General features: G+C 39.3%; 1 protein-coding gene across 1 annotated transcript in view; it reads right to left on the minus strand.

The window, feature by feature from the left end:
• Iqch (IQ motif containing H) overlaps positions 1-17,263 on the minus strand; it is a 169,620-nt gene that overhangs the window by 53,074 nt on the left and 99,283 nt on the right. The window contains exons 14-16 of the mRNA XM_051197720.1: positions 15,666-15,857; positions 5,222-5,342; positions 773-1,059 (exon numbers count right to left, since the gene is read on the minus strand). Coding sequence (XP_051053677.1) covers positions 773-1,059; positions 5,222-5,342; positions 15,666-15,857 — 600 coding nt within the window. The remainder of the gene's footprint in view (positions 1-772; positions 1,060-5,221; positions 5,343-15,665; positions 15,858-17,263) is intronic.

Here is a 17,263-nt window from a genome sequence, read left to right on the forward strand (position 1 = left end):
CCTGCAGAGTCAGAGAATATCACACATGTAATCTTGAATAAATAAAAGCATATTATAGAATATATATATTCTATATATGTAATATATATATATAATCTCTAAGATACTTAAAAACATATAGAGTGGAGCTATATATTATTTCTGGTGCCTCTGTGTACACTAAAAGTATCAACCTACTAAATTTAAGATAGAAGTCCCCACCTATCCACAAGGAGGAGGAAGAGCTACATGTTCAGCAAGGGGTACCCCAACAGGAGGTGCTGTTCATGTCACTTTATCTTTTAAGTGGAGAGAGGGCAAATGATATTGATTGTGTAATTACTTAGACCGTTTTGTTTCTGAAATATACCCCAATACATGATTTAAAGAAAACATTGATGATATGAGTTGTTAATGAACTATTGGCAGGAAAAAAAAAGAACAGATGCAAACTCTTAACTCATTTCTGGTTATTCATTTTCCTATTTAAGAACACATTTTACATAGGTTCAGTCCCTGGACAGTGTAAAATAGTTTCCCAATAAAATATAATCATAGCAATAATGGAAATAAATGAGAGGCCCAGCTAACAACTGGGTTGGATGAGTTTCATTCATTTAAACTTCTATTGTGTATGAATGATAGAACTTTGACCATATTTATAAACAGAAATCCTTAAGTCAGCATAGATGGCTATAGATTTACAGCCAGCTCAACAGAACATAGTAAATACTGTCTGCTGCATGGCTGTGGAGGGTATTTTAGTGTCATATATGTCAACTGTTTGACTTACCTGCTGCTCTAAGGTGTTTGGGTCAATAAAAGTCACCAGATCTATAGAAAAGTAACCAATCACATCTTTCTTTTTGCAGGCATTTCCAATTTGGAGACACAAAGAACTGAGAACTTGGGGATCCACTGAGGTCTGAGGCATGGTGGTACCAGAAGAAATAAAGGGGCCTTCAGCATGAAACTGGTCCCCCATTGACAGCACTCTGACTTCTCCATCAGGCTCTATCAGCATGTCTACGGTGAGGTTGGTGACACTGTCTGCAGGTGGGTATGCTTCAATCACGCCACCTGGTTGGAAAACCATGGAGTAGATGAAAGAACATAGTCAAGGGAATGGCCCACTTGCAGAAGGGAGAAATGCTCTATGTTGGCAGGGGGACTCAGGTCTTGCACTTCACATCTTGGGAAACTGACAAGTAGCTTCAACCTTTGATTTGCCTCTCTTTATTTATAAAATGGGGGCATAATATCTACCTCACCAAGCTGTTACAAAGTTTGAGAAATTGTGTCTATGGTATTTAGCCTGGAACTTGACACATGGGAGAGCTCAATGAACAGTAGTCTTGATTATGATCATAATTACAAACATTTTATAGATGCCCTACTTAGAACTATTCATTACATTAATTAAGAATCCAAGGATTGTAATCAAATCCCTCAGAAACAGTTAACTCTCCACTGTCTGCTGTTTGTATCCTAATAACCAGTGTCTTCTATCTGTTTACATTATTGTTTTTCTAAGGTTTGAGATGTGTGAGCTTGTAATGGCATAGAAAACACTGGCCATCATGCTGGTCAGAGGAATTCTGTAGACAGCCAAACATAGGAACTGGGGAGATAGATGGTCCAGTTGGTAAAGTGCTTGCCACAAAAGCATTGTGGGGGACTTGAGTTTAAATCTCAGCACCCATGTAAAAACTGTACATACTGATATATGTCTGTAACGTAGTATTAGAGAGGCAGAGACAAGAAGATCCTTGGAATTTATTGGCTAGCTCATGTAGCTGAACCAGAAAGTCAGACATTTTGTGAGAGACCCTGTTTCAAAAGTAAGTTGGAAAACAATCAAGGAAGACCCTCAACCTCAACCTCAACCTTTGGCCTCCACATGTATGCACACTCACCCCTTCACTACCATATACACACAAGTGAACAAATACCAGGACTTGATGCTTTTGCTAAGTAATAGTTGGGCAGTGATTTCTGTCCATCTCTACAAACCACACTTGAAGCACTATCATATATATATAGTTAACTTCTGAGATTCTTAGCAGTTCTCAAAGGCAGTCATATAGGAGACACTTTCATTCAGTGTCTATGACTTTGATTGGGGTAGCCTTAATGAATGCTAAATTTCAGAAGAAAAATTATTTTTTTGTGAAGGTGCATATCGAGTTCTACTTTATTTGCTGAGCTTGTTCAAGATGCTCTTCAAATGAGGTCTGCTAGTGTGTAACAACCGAATGCCAGTTGTTGGAGATTTAATGAGAAGAATATAACCAAACTGAACCGAACAAACAAAAAACAAGCAAGCCAGTGAGTATGGTTCAGGTAACTTGGTGCTTTGGCTGTCACTTGTGATAATGTATCATTATCCTTTATGATTGCAAAATCACTATGGATGCCATAGAGTTGTAAATGAGAAACATCGACCATAGGCTCACATAGTTAAATACTTGAGCTGTATTGGTGGAGCTGTTTGGGGGGTTACAGAGCCTTGCTGGAGAGAGGACATCACTGGGGTGGACTTTAAGAGTTTACAGCCTTTGTCCTACTTTCACTTTGATCTTTCTGCTTCCTGCTTAAGGTTGAAAATGTGATCTCCCAGTTTCCTATTCTGACAATCTGCTGACTCTCCCTCTGGAAGCAGAGGCCAAAATAAACTCTATCTTTCATAAGTCATTTTTGGTCAGGGTGTTTCATCACAGCAACAAAAGTAAACAATACAGATACATTATTTCAAACATGCTTAGTCGTGTTGTCTTCTTAGGTAGTCTTTTGCTTTTCAAAACAATTCATTTTTCCAAAAACTTATTGTCTTTTATATAAATCTATGACAGTGTAGAAATTAAATCTGTAGCACATTTTGTGGCCATAGAGCTCACTTAAGAGAATAGAAATGGGATAAAATAGGCAATGGTAGAAGCTGTTGAGAGATGGTAACCTTAGAAGATTATTTGGGGTGATCTAATCTTTTGTTCCTTGGGCTACCTGTGCTTCAAATAAAGGTTATAGCAGTACCCACTCATAAGCCTGATAGGAGGATGAAGTAAGTTAATATTCATCTACTTAGAATGATGTTGGCATATAACACCTACTTTGACTACTTTATAACTGTAAATTTGCTACTGTTATGAATTATAATGTGATATCTGATAATGCAGGACATCTGATATGTGACCTTTGTGAAAGGGCTGTTTGACCCCAGAGGGGTCACAACCCACAGGAGAAACACTGACTTATAAGACCCATATTTTATAATGTTCTAAAATTATAGGTTCTAATTGTGTTATTACTTATCTGGAATGTTATTTTTCCCACATCTCTGAGTCTCTGTTTCTTCCTCTTTGAAACTATGTTAGTAAAGCCTGTTCTGCTTCTTATCCAGGGTTTACAGCATGACTGAGGAGAAGGGATGGAGATGGACAGGAAAGGGAAAAGGTGAAGCCTTAGCTTGGGCCACATAGCTCAGGTGAGATAAAGCTAGGAACTCACATAAGAAGAAATGGTCTAGAGCAATGGTCACCCCCTTGGGAGTTAAACAGCCCTTTCACAGGGGTCACATATCAGATATCCTGCATATCAGATATCACATTATGATTCATAATGGTAGCAACAAAAATAATTTTATGGTTGGGGGTTACCACAACATGAGGAACTGTATTTAAAGAATCGCAGCTTTAGGAAGCTTGAGAACCACTGCTCTAAAGGAAGAATTTTCAGGCTGACCTTAGCTATATGTAAGCTTCCTAATATTTGTCTAAGATGGACCTGGAGATCCTCATGATTTTCCCTCTTAACTTAAATCCTTTCTTGCTTGTGGAAGACACTGTGTTTCTTCCAATTCCAAGTGGAGCTGACTTTCTTACTTTTTCTTTTCTGTCCATGCATATATGTGGAATTTGTTTATTCATACACTTACAGAAATGAGAGGAAACTGAAGGTACCCTAACACACACACACACACACACACACACACCCCAAATCCCCCTGCCCAGCATTCCTGTTAGATGGCTGGCATCAAACCTCTTATTTAAATAATTCATTAATAGGGCATCTGCCACACTCTGCCCAGCCAAAGTATTCAATAGCCAACAGGCCTGTCCTTTCTAACAAACCCCTTTCATACATAGGGCTGAGTCATGCTCCTGATGAATAGACCCATGGGCTCTGGCCAAGACTCCTGCAGAAACATGGGGATAGATTTTTATGGGCCGTTCTATGTGTTGCCAGATTATTTGGGGTGATCTAATTTTTTGTTCCTCCCTGTGCTTCAAATAAAGGTTATAGCAGTACCCACTCATAAGACTGATAGAAGGATGAAGTAAGTTAATATTCGTCTACTCAGGATGATGCTGGCATATAACACCTACTTTGTGTTCAGTGTATCTTCATCATTGTGCTGTTACCGTTGTTGTGTTGTCATTATAATGTGATAGCATTATCAGTTTACCATTATATATTGAGGCCAGTGTACTATTATCATTATCATTACTTGACAGCATCAAGTAAATATGTTAAGCAGATTGTATGTGCCTTACACTGCAACCTCCCAGAGAGGGAAAGCCTTTGCCTAGATGTGTCTTTGTGTGGCACCCCAGAGACCTCTGTGACTGCGGATAAGCTTTGTCTGTTCATCTCATTCATCATTGACTTCCCCATGTCATTATAAAATGAGGATGAGGAAGGAGAGGAACATAAAAAGAATGGAGGCTGATTTTATTCCTAGTCTGTAGAGGATTCTGGTTTGAAAATGTCACCTTTCTGAGCTAGGCCATTTCTGCTCTCCTAGAAAATGGGAGAGAAAACTAGACTTAGTAAAGGCCTTTGTTCATTAGTCTGTGATAGAAACATTCCTATTTCTATCCCTGAATATTCCCAACAGGCATGTGCAGTAAGTAACCAAGGAAACTGGGTCTCTGAGGATTGTCTGAGGTCACATATGGTTCAGATGGAGAGCCTCAGCTCAAGACAAGTCTGGTCTAAGAAATGCCCAGAGTCCTGAGTTCTGCATGGCATGCTTGGCACGCTCAGCTCCTATTTACTTAAGAGGCTGGGTGCACAGTAAATATTAGGCAATGCTTGAGAAAGAACAAAGTAAGCAGCAGAAATGTTTTCTAAACCAGCATCGGCTGGTGCAGAGTATTTGAATTGGCCCTGGCTTGATCCAGAACTGGAACCTAAGCTTGTACATCCTGATCCTCAGTAGAAACTTTACAGTCTTATTTACCTTGAGTGAGAAACGTTTGGAGGAATTTCCTCCACGTTGGGAACCGTTTCTCATTGACTGGCTGTACGTGCTGTGCTAAAATGCCCGCCAGCTCCTCGGAGATCTTCACCAGAGCTGGCTCCTGCAGAAACAAATTAAATAGAACCACAAGCAATTTTACTACAGAAATGAAAACTGCTTGTGGAGTGATTAAAAACCAGGCCTCCAACAGGCAAAAAAAAAATGTGGTTACTGTTTACCCAGAGCCAGAAAGCCATTTTGAGATTGTTCTGTTTTTCCAGCCATTTCACTTTTTATATTTCAAAGTGATTCCCCCTCCCTGAAATCAATGCTAATTGTGCATATTGTCTCCAAACAAACGGCACCATGTGCTGGTCATCAGGAGCCCAAGCTTCAGACCCACAGCAGCCTGACCTCTCCACTCTGAGCCTCAGTTTCTCATTCTGGAAGATGTAGAGCTGAATAGCTCATCCCTTGGCTCCTTTAGATGAGAGCGTTTTTATTCTTCGAGTCTAAATGCACTTGAGCCCAGAAGGAACAATGGAGTTGATGAGGTCTCTCTTTGATACTTCTGTCTCTCTAATCTGTGCCTACTCTATTCATGGATAGCTGCCTTTTTACAGTGTTGATAGGAAAGCCTAAACTCTTGGCTAAAACTGTAAAGGTGGGATTTTAAGTTAGGGAACATGTTCTATAGTCAGCCTTAGTCAACCTGAAATCCCTGCAGATCAGTGTCTCCTCATCATTGGTGAGATGATCCAAAAACAACAGAGCCTCCCATCAGGAGTGAAAACAGTTGGAAGCTCTCAAATAAACAGGAAGTCTATCTTTTTTATATAAAAGGTGTGGCTTGCTATGATAATTCCTTTTCTACCTACCCTAAGTTACAATGCTCTTAAGACTCAGTAAAACTTTCCAATGGAAGTCACAGTTCAGACACTACTTGTCAAATGCAGGGCAGGACAGGATATGCATACTAGAACTTTTGATGATCAGTATTTATGTTCTAATGCAGAGCAGGGACAAGCAAATCTGCAGCTTGCATTGGGGGTCCCAGGAAAACTGTGAATCTAAGAGTGAACCCTGAGTGATGTGTGAGCATCAGTTCTAGGAAAGGGGCTTGTTGTAATCTAAGAAGTCATCTGCATATTCATTTTTCCAATTTCCCCAACATTAAAAAGTGATTGTCCTCTGTCCTTTGCCATCTCCCAATTCCTTAAAACAACTGGTTGATTCTGGTTCAGTGCCCACTGAAAATCCAGAATAAAAGACAACTAAGAATATGTGATAGGCAGGTCTAAATAATCTGAATTATTTCTAACTACCTGCCAACCCCTGTGGGCTGTGCCATTAGTTAGTCTTAGTAAATGATTGACATACCAAACAAACACACTCAGAAGCAGAGTGCTCTGGCCTCCCCTGGTTTCATAGTGACTTGCCAGCACAAAGTACAGAGTCCTGCTAGAAAGGCTAGGGAATCCTGCTCACGCAGTACATCTCTACCTTGCATGTGGGAGCAAGGAAGATGACAGTCAAAGCACTGGGCCCTTCCCCACTTCCCTTGTACATGGCATTTACTCTCATTGTTAGTGTAAATTTACTGATGGTATCAAAGCTTCATGTGCAAATCATGAGCAAGCAGCTCCAGTACAAGGAGCCCCCTCTGCTCTCTGAATACCCACTCTCTAGTCTCACACTTGTTTAAGTTCACATTCTGTTCTGTGGAAGAAAACTGTCTGAACAGGGGGAAATGAAGCCTTGCTTTACATTCTGCCCCTTTCTGGAAAACTATACCAGAAAAAAGAAACCTCACTTACTGAAAGCTTAACATGTTACAGCCATGTGCCAGGGGTCCCACGTTTAGCATTTTATAGCCATTGCCCTTACACAATGGCTGGTTCAGTTTAGAGATGCAACCCAATGAGGCCAATCACTTGCTAGGAAATGCTTACTAGGGCCTCTGGAAAGAAAGTGTGTGATCCCAGTTGCAACCAGGTGAGATGTTTTTTCTTTCTATAGCCTGGACCAAGATCAAATTCTGGAAGCTAGTCTTAGTCAGGAACCAGCATTATGAATGGTTTGAAGGAGAGACAGAAAACTGTGGGTCCTTGGTGACATTACTGTTTGGAGCCAGAACAGTCTTGGAATTTCCAGATAGCCATGGCCAGTTTCTCTTTATTTGAAAAGCCATTTGAGTTGAGGTTCTGTTACTTGAAGCTTAAACATTTTAAATGGATACAACAAATGGGTGGGCCAAAGCATGTCCCCACAATCGACAATGGTAGTTTTAAGCCAGTGGATGCTCTGCTAACCCCACATGGTGATTACTTTCACTTTGCAGTCAGGAGTGAAGTTTTCACTCATTCCTTTCCACTAAGATCATTAGGAAAAGTCCCTCTTTAGAGTGCAAAAATATGTTGAAAGGATGAAGAACAAAGTGAAAATGTCTCCAGCAAGTCAGAAACTACTTTCCATACCTACTTAAAGTTTAAGGACAGCTTTAATAGTTCATGTTTAATTGTTAATGGAGAATTTAAAAATCAAAAATGTCAAGTTTGCCTTCGATGAGATGGAAAATTATGCTGCAGTAGAAGATAACATAATGTAAAACAACCAGCATTACCAAAGCACACAAATGTTTTTGGTATGTAAAATTGCTTTGTAAAATATTTGCTCCATCTGCTAAAAGCAGCAAAGACAATTTTCCCTTGATAGCTAATGGTCCATTTCGGGTGTGTGGCAAGTGATTCGCTGCAGTGGCGGCTCTCATTAAACAGAATGTTGAAAACACGGTATATAATTCCATACTTATGTAGCGTTATCCACTCACTGCTTCTTGAGGAGTCTGTCCCTCATTATCTAGGCCTCCACCTTGCACCATCATGCAGGCCTAGCAGTTGATTTGACTTGAGAAGCATTTCGTCCAACTGAGGCACATATGTTGTGCTTCCATTCCAAAGCTCAGCACAACTGTTTCACTGCGACCACAAACACTGGAGATGTTCATTCCCTCTCCACTTTGCAGCATGCAGACTGCTGTTTCTCTTCCCCTCACCACGGGGAGCAATGCTTTTTGTTTGTTTGTTTGTTTGTCTGTTTCTATGCTCATCCTGTCGCGATGCATGCTGGGGGTTTGAATAGATAAAGATTAAGTGCTTCTAGAAATTCTTAATTGAACTTTGCACATACACAAAATGAGGAAAAAAAATTTCCCTCTCCTGACAAAACTGCCATTATAAAAGCCTGATATACGCTGCCCCTTTTCTCCTGGTGTATCTGTGATTTCTCTCTTTAAAGGAGTTGTTTATATTACACCCCAAATTACTTCAACATCTGCTAAAGGAACGATTAGAAATAAATGCAGTAATCCGGGGTGGTTTAAAAAGAGAAGAATATGTTCATGTTTCGGGAATGATACTGAGAAGTAGTTACCGCAGTGAACGACTGGTAATAGATAAATATTCTTACCATTGGAAAATAGTTTTTAAGGAAATTATACTGAACTGTGAGAATGACAACCAGTAAATACATATGACTTTTTTAAAAAGACTATACAATATTTTAAAACAGAAATCATGTCATGTTTAATTCAACCATAAGAGGAATTAGCCATGACCATTACTACTGGACACAGGTGTCTTCCTATGAAAGTAAAGAAATAAGGCTGCTTGGGAAAACTGTGGCTGCTGATGGAAGCTCTTTAATTGCAGATTGAAGACAAAAGGAAATACACCACGCCCTTTGTCTTGATTCTCTTTTCTTTCTTTTTGTTTTGTTTTTCTGTGTAGCCCTGGCTGTACAGGTACTGGTAGACCAGGCTTTGATTTTCACTCAAGTATAGGAAAAGACTGAGTTTCAGGAATGAAACTGAGATTATCAAGAGACTTTTGATTTAATTCTGTACAAAAGGAATGGGCAAGCAACATTGTTTCTCAATCAAGAGTAGAGCTGGCCCTTTTTAGATATTTCTGCACATTGGCTACAAGTAGTCAGGAAGCTGTAACAGCATTGCAGCTTGATTGGTGTCTTTCCACAGACCATGCTCAGGATGAGACCTGTGAATCCCACAGTGCAGTTCTGTCTTGAGTCTGGTTTAGTCACAGAAAGTCCTAGACTTCTCAAGGGCATCCTTGTCTCACCAAGGGGCACCAAGGACAGATGACCAGAAGCACATGGCACTGTGGCTGTCAGAGAGGAAAAGCTCACTTTGAATCCATTCCAAAGCCTGAGTCTGCTCTGTGGTTTTCACTAGAGCAGACATTTCCAAAAGGACTCCAGCAGAACCTTCCTGGGTGTGAAAACACCAACCAATTCTCCTTCCTCTCATCTTCTACTTTATTCTTTCCTTCCACGCTGTTATTGTGAAAAGCTGGCAGTTAAATTCAATTGATTCAAATTTTTCTGGATCCATATGGCCGCCAACCCTGGAGCTGAAGCGGCGGCAGTGCCTCACCACTGTTTTCAAGCATTTGCCTCTCCTCCAGTCCCCAGATGGTGGGAGTAACATTTAAACCTCCTTTTCTCTGCCTTGTACAATAGACCTTGGCACCATTTCAACTGTTTACTCCGGTAATTAACAGCTCTGATACCACAACAATTACAACTCCTCCACTCTCCACAATAATGCTATGAATTAGTGAGAGCTAATGGCTGGAAGGTAGAGTGTTTCCAGACTGTGAGATCTGTGCATTTTTAGAATAAAATAAAAGGTACAAACAGCACGCTTGCAGTAGACAATGATTACCTAGTAATTAGTTTACACAAAGCTTCCTATTTAATGGCAAAATGCTGTAATTAACGTGTGACAGAAAATCAAAGGGTACTTTGTAAGCATATGAAAAATTAACACTGCAGGCCCATAGCTTTATGTACTGATTAGAAGCATATTAAATCAATAGGACACACAAGCCAACAGCTTGTATAGCTGATTATTATAGGTCCTCGGAAGGGGTACCCTGGCTTTCATTTAACTGGGGAGGCAATTTTCTTTCTCCTATCATCATCCTCAGGCACAGAGAAGTACCTCAAATTCAACCCTGGCAGCTCCATGAAAATAACCATTGAACTGGAATAAAACATTCTAAGTCATTCCCAGAGCTAAGAAAAAATATGTAAATGATTAAGATTTTCCAATGACCATGGTGACGTGCTGCTACACTAATTAGAAAATATGCCAACTGGAACCTGAAAATGAAGCATCCAGACTCAATGTTTTGGTCAGAATAATCTCTACTTTATCAAGCTTCTTTATTCAACATGGAGAAAGCTCCAATGCATGCATTGTTTTTCTACTTTCAAATGTTAAGAGCCAGTATTCTAGCAAGGGCTATTCTTTTTTAAAGGCATTCATTGGGAAAATCATAGCATAGAGACAATTGGATGATCATTGTGAATTTTTGATAGCATCTTATGTAATGATAATTGAAGCGTGTGACAGTATTCTTAAGGCCATACGTCTTCTAAAGAACTTTTTGAATTGCCAAAGAACAACTGATTTGTATTTACTCACTCAGTATTGCTTGTATTTTCTTATAATACAAATTTAATTAATAATAAAAGCAACAGTGTCTTAAACTTTCATATGCTAAGAACATTCCTATCTAACTCACATAATTCATTTAATTCCCATTACTGCCCCAAGAGACAGGTGTACTGTTATCTGTTTCCAGATACAGAAATGACAGCTTAGAGATCCTGGTATTTTGGTTATGGCTGTTCCCTAGCAAGCTCTATGGGCAGCAGAGCAGGGGGAACTTGTGAAGTCGACTACCCCTCAGTTACGCTGAGTGTTCACTCAATAACTGATTCCCCAGCCTCAGACTGACCCATTTCAACTCTTTTTCTGCTTAAAAGTGTTTACCATGTAAACCTGAATTATGTCCAAACAATAAGTAAAAACACAACCAAAAATTTTGGTGGCTTATGAAAAGAAGAAGAGGAAGAAAAAAAATGAGTTGAATTTTGCTTATCATTTTTTAGTGCTATATCTGATTGTGAAGATAATCTATAGGTGGACTCAAATGGCTATGAAAATTTATTAAATTGAGAAAGTCACCAAGGTCTATATCCCCGTGACTGGGAAAAAGGTAATATATAAAATTCTCTTTTGTCAACTAAGCATATTAACAGGTATGCATGTGGTAAGGCAGCTGGGTTTTCTAAGGACTCCTGAGCAGGATCCTCCCTTCTGCAGCTGAGGTGTGTATCCTGATAGCTCTCCTCACCTCCCAATTTACTGCTTGTGGAAAAGGGAAGCATTCTAAAGTAGTGGTGGTGGCCCGGGGCTTTGAGAAAGTCTGTGGAAAGCAGAAAATCTTCCAGAGGAGCAGCACTGGCATAGGCCACAAAGCCACACCCAGGGGTGGGGGTGCTTCTCTAGGAATTTAAGGAAGTGTTTGCTAGGGGCACTCAGCTCCTTGTTCTGTGCACTATGCTAGTGGTTTTGGAAGCACCTTCTTATAAATAGGCATGTACAACAGGAGCCAAAGCTCTCTTGCTTCACACAGCATTCTACTCATGTGTCTTTCTCCTAGAAAAAAAATAATAAATAAGAGAAACCTTTTGTTTGGGGCACATATAAAAACAAAGCTTTTATCTGGTCCACAATTTGAAAATAAAACAAAACAAAAAACAGAGCTTATGTTTTCAGACAGGTGAATGATTTAACATATTAGAATTAATAAAATGGAGCAACATGCAGCTGTTAATTGTGATGAATATGAATAAATAGGATAAATGGCTAAGATCCTATGCTTAATTAGCATGTTTACAATTATTGTGGCAATAAGAGATGATATATACATTTGAGGATTCAGGAAAATGAGAGCAATGGGAAAAATGATTTTATACTTACTTGGTTAGACATATCTTTAATATTGTTATATTATATCTTAACTTTACTAAACATTCTGTGGTGATAAGTCAATGGCTTTTTGAGCTCATCTAATAAAGCCAAAGCACGTTCTACATGAGGCGCCTAGATCAGTCACCTGCAGGTGGTTCCCATTACTGCTTGCAAGACTTCACAGAGGCAGTGGGAGTTGTTCTGAGCTCATTGTGATGGGTGGGTTTCCTCTGTAATGATTTGTTCCCTGACTTAGTTCTCTAGGAAGATGAACTAATTTTATTCTGCCTTTCTAAGTTTGGGTACCCTGGATTAGGATCTTCCTTTTAGGTGATGCTTAAATCAATACCAAATGTCTAACACTCTAACACATAAAACAAAGTAGTGTACAAAGGAAGATAAAAAACAAAACAAACAAACAATTCTTGCTGGCTAGAGAGGTGGCTGAGAAGTTAAGAGCACTTGCTACTCTCTCAGAAGACCAGTTTGGTTCTCAGCACCAAAATGGTGGCTATAAACTGTGACTCCAGTTCCGGGGGCCCTCTTCTGCCTTCCACAGACACCAGGTACACACAGTACATAGGCATACATGCAGGCCAAATACCCATGCACATCAAATTAAAAAATTACATCCCTAAAAAACATGCTGTTCCTACAAAAGGCCAAATAACAATATGTAATAGGACTGTTCAAGAGCCAGTTCAGTTTCCTTTCTCCCATTATGTGGCAAAGCAGCAATGCCAAGATCCATATCCCAGACTCTGAAGGATAGTGGAGGTCCAATGAAGGGATGCACAGAGAAACCTGAAAAGAATCCAGTTTCACTCTTTACCCAGAGGAACTGCCCCACAGAAAGCTGCTGCCTCAGAGTACCAAGTACCATCATCAGTGACATCACCATCACCATAGCCTCCCAGAATTGAGAGAGGGAAGATTTACCCTTTAACAAAATAGATAATAGCCATAAGAAAGATGGTAGCACAGAAAGCAAATCTAGGTTGTCCCATACTGTAGCAGGAGAGTATGTCAGGAAGGCTTCTGTCCTATTAAGTGTGCCTTATTGAAGTCTTCATTTCTGCTAACTGAAACAAATAACCCTGACACAGAAGTGAGGAATCTTGTATTTGTGCAAGTGAATTCACAAACCTTAGCAAGCACTGAGCTTACTGGGACCCAGTGGGTGGAGCAAGGGGAGCCAGTTCCATTAGCCAATAGGATGACAAGCAGAGGCTTGTACCCATCCTCCAAGAAAATATTGAAAATCATGTTTTGTTTCCAGCGTGGCCTTTCTGCTTTTCCAGAAGTTCCTACATCTTGATATGAAACTTTCAAAGGGGAGTATGGCATTTTAGCTTCTGATGACTCCTGTGACTTTGTTTCAAGTCTCAAATGCAACCAGCCAAAGCTCAGTTCAAATCAGAGTAGAAAAAGAGGTGATCCATTGTTATATATCTATGTCTACACCAAATCCTTCCTACCTCTAAGACTAGTATCTGTGTAAGACTCCAAAGTAGCTCCCACCTCATAAACAACCCTGCTTTCATCTGTTGCCTACAACATACCAATAAAGAAATCACGGCATCGTGTCACAAACTGCTATGCAAATGATGCTATTTGTAAGTATTAACATAATTTAGTGCTTACAGTCAAATTCTCATTTCTAATAATTCTCCCAGAATGGAGTCTTTCTCTGGACTCTTAGCCTGCAGGATAGTCTTTTATCAAGAAGCTGAAATTTTTAATAACCTGCCAGCATATGTTTGTATGTGCCAGGCTAGGCTTGATGACACAACATCTTCACTACCAAAAGGAACAGGTCTACAGACTGTAATAGGACATTAAAACATGTCTGTGCTCATAAAGTAATGCTTTAATGTCCAAATGTGCACTGTTACAATGGTCCTCTGGAACAAAGCTGGATGCCAATCCTAAATTCTCAATAGATACCCGCAGCTCACCTCCACTCTGAGGAGGGGTTCCCTTTGAAGGCATAAGCCGCCACCAATTCCTGCAAGAGAGAAGGGAGCTCACAGGGGCTTTATTTTCATTTTCAACTTTGGCTTCTCATGTTTCATAGCTAAGCATGAGCCCTGCATTATAACAGGATTTCTGAATAATTATTTTCCCCTGTTTTTTAAAATGATTTAAATAGACCATTAATTATTTAAGAGTTTCAAATTTAATAACATTAACAACAGTGCCAAATGTATTTGGTAACAATTTTAAATGGCATAGTTTAAAATAATTGAAATTAAATAATATACAGTGAGGTTTTTAACCACAATTCAGCTCAAAGTCAGTACTGTAAATATTTTTAAAACTCAAAGTCAAACAGTTTCATAGTCTAATGTGGGGGAATTCTTTAAAAATTTATTGGTTTGAAATTCTGAGGCCAGTGAACACTATACACACTAGTATTTCAATTCTTTAAAATAAAAGTGCTAGACTTTTTCATGGTTTAAACTCAACTTGAAGCCTTGTTTCAAGAAGATAAAACCCAGTTCAAAGAGAATATAAGAGAAACCTCTATTGGTCTTAAAATTAAATACATTTTCTTTGCTTTATTTTTTCTAGAAGAGTAATTCACTTTGGTATCCTTTAAATAATATGTAAAGAGCTAGCGCCATGACAGGTGCTGCATTTAGCCCAGAATAGATCATGGGGAGAACCGACCCATTTGTCAAAGGGAACTCTCCCTCCTGACTGTTCTCTAGATTTATTCATCATTTCACTTGCCCAGGATTAATGTGGTTCCTACCAGTGTGCCCCTTTCTTTCTATCAGTTGTGTCTTGATTCATAGGCTTCTGTAGTGGGATGCACAAAGCAGATGCAAATCACTGCAAGGCCTGCCGCTATGCATGCTGGGGGAAAGGGACCATATAAGGAGTTTGCCTGTCAATTTTCTTTTTTCTAGTTGGTCAAGCAAAACAGAGTGGTTTGATAAAGAGAAGCTGGAGGTAAGGATACAAAGTAGGACAGTGTTCAAAGGTCAGCTTAAACATTAAACCATGTACAACTATTAGGCAAAATTGGAACAGACTGAAGTTGTATAATTCATTTCACCAACATATGTGGAAAGGTTAACACACCTCCACTCATAGCCTGAACCTACTACTCAGCTTTTGCTGGAAGTTTTTTTCTTCTGGGGTCTGTTCTTCTCTGGTATCTCACAGAAACTAGTAGTTACATAGATTTCTTTGGAGTGTCTTCAAAAACATGGCTTCCGACAGAATGTTCCTTTACATTACTTAAGTGGCCACCATTTGCTAGAACTCCTCATAATATAACACAGCTCGCTTAATCACAGTGGTTGGCAGAAACACAGGATCTGCTCAAGGCAGATGCTAAGTTTGCAGTGCTACCTGAGTATGGCTTTTTAGCATTTCTTAGGTATGATAATCAGTTTGAAGATGTGAAAAAGATGTTTTGGGCCCCCCAAATGGACATTTAAGTGACCCAATAATTCTATTCATGTTGTACACTAGGACTAAGGCCCCGAAAAGGCTCTGCTAATAGGTGACAGAACTGAGCCTGGGAGGAAGAGTCTTATCTCCTAACTGCCTATAGCACTGTGGTTTAAGTCGTCACTGAACACTCACTTGTGCCCACTTCTTCTTCCAGTCCTCATGGCCATATCTTTTACTCTCCTTTAGCACCCTCTGGTAGCACTGTAGATGGGAAGGGATGTCACAAAATGCTGTCCCATTTCCTCCAAATTCCGTGTTCATTTTAAAGACCCAGCGTCGGATTTGTAGGTGATCAGTCACCAACTGGCTCAATTGTTCTATCATCTGTGGGGCAAAAGTACAGAACAGCAATAAAATGAATTTCCTTCCTGTCATAGCAACTTTGAGTGTATCTTTACATAGTCTGTTTATTTGGTTTCCTTTGACTCATTAGAACAAATTCAAGGAGTTTTAAGTGATACATGATATAAAGAAATCACCAGCCAACAGGATAAAAGTCATGTTTAAAATGCAGTTGACTTTTTTTTTTAAATTAAAAAACTATATTATGTTGACTTGTGAGGAAAAAAAGAAAAGAACCTTTGAGAATCTGTAATTGGACCCTGGTATTGTCACCTTTCTTTCTCAACAACTTAGATGTTTCCTTATTGATTCTTCGAATGATTTTTTAAATAATGTCAAGACTATAAAAAATATAGTCCTGAAAACTTTGTTGAGCTTTTAAATACTGTAACCTAAAATAAATAAGTACTGTAATGTATAAGACATTTTTTCCTGACTAACATACATTTACTTGGCATATCACAATGGGGAGGGTGGGCCTGGGAGGACTGTGAAGTGAAGGCCATCAGGGTACATTATGTGAAATTCCCAAGCAATCATGAAAAAATATTATGTTAGAAAAAAAGATTCTATTTTTAGGACTTTAAAAAAATGAAAACTTAAAACAACAACAAAAACCACTTGTAGAAACAGCCTTCATAGAATGCATTTGATACGAAACAAATACTCTTTCAATAACTGGGCTTAAATAGATGAAATTTTTGAAATTTTAAGGGATCCAAATCCATGCTTTAATTCCAAAACGATAGAAACATTAGAGAACACTCAGTAGGAACCAGCCCTTTGCCACATGTATCCTTTACATGAATTTCCAAATTAATATAATAACCTATGATGAAGGCAACGCTAGTGATTCCATTTAATACATAAGTAGAAGCTGACTAATTTAAATGACTTGCCCATGATCATACAGCACTGAGTGTCAGAGCAAGGCTTCTCTTGGATTGCTTTGACTCCAGACCCTGCACTCATTCCCTCTTCATGGGGCTGCATATGTAAACCTGCAGATAGCTGGAGAAGGGAGGAGTGTAGAAAGAGGTCAGGGGAGGATCCAGAGAACCAGCTTGCTTCCAAGTCAGTAAGTCCTTTGTGTTGCATTTGAATCAGACAAAAGTCTCTCTAGCAAGACTGTTAATTTTATATAAGAACATTCTATTACAGCTTTGACGAAAATCAGCTCATTAAATCACAAAATGACTTTGTTGTCTGTGCACTAAGCATTGTGTCTCCTCTGTCTACCCATGTTATTCTTGGCTGTGCCATCCTATACCTGACAGTCATATTCTTATCCTCTATTGTCTTAGGGTTATCATTGGTGTGACAAAACACCATGCCTAAAGCAACTTGGGGAGGAAAGGGTTCTGCTGACACTTCCACATAACTGTCCA

The sequence above is a fragment of the Phodopus roborovskii genome, unplaced genomic scaffold (assembly GCF_943737965.1).
Source record: "Phodopus roborovskii unplaced genomic scaffold, PHOROB, whole genome shotgun sequence".
NCBI lineage: Eukaryota > Metazoa > Chordata > Mammalia > Rodentia > Cricetidae > Phodopus > Phodopus roborovskii.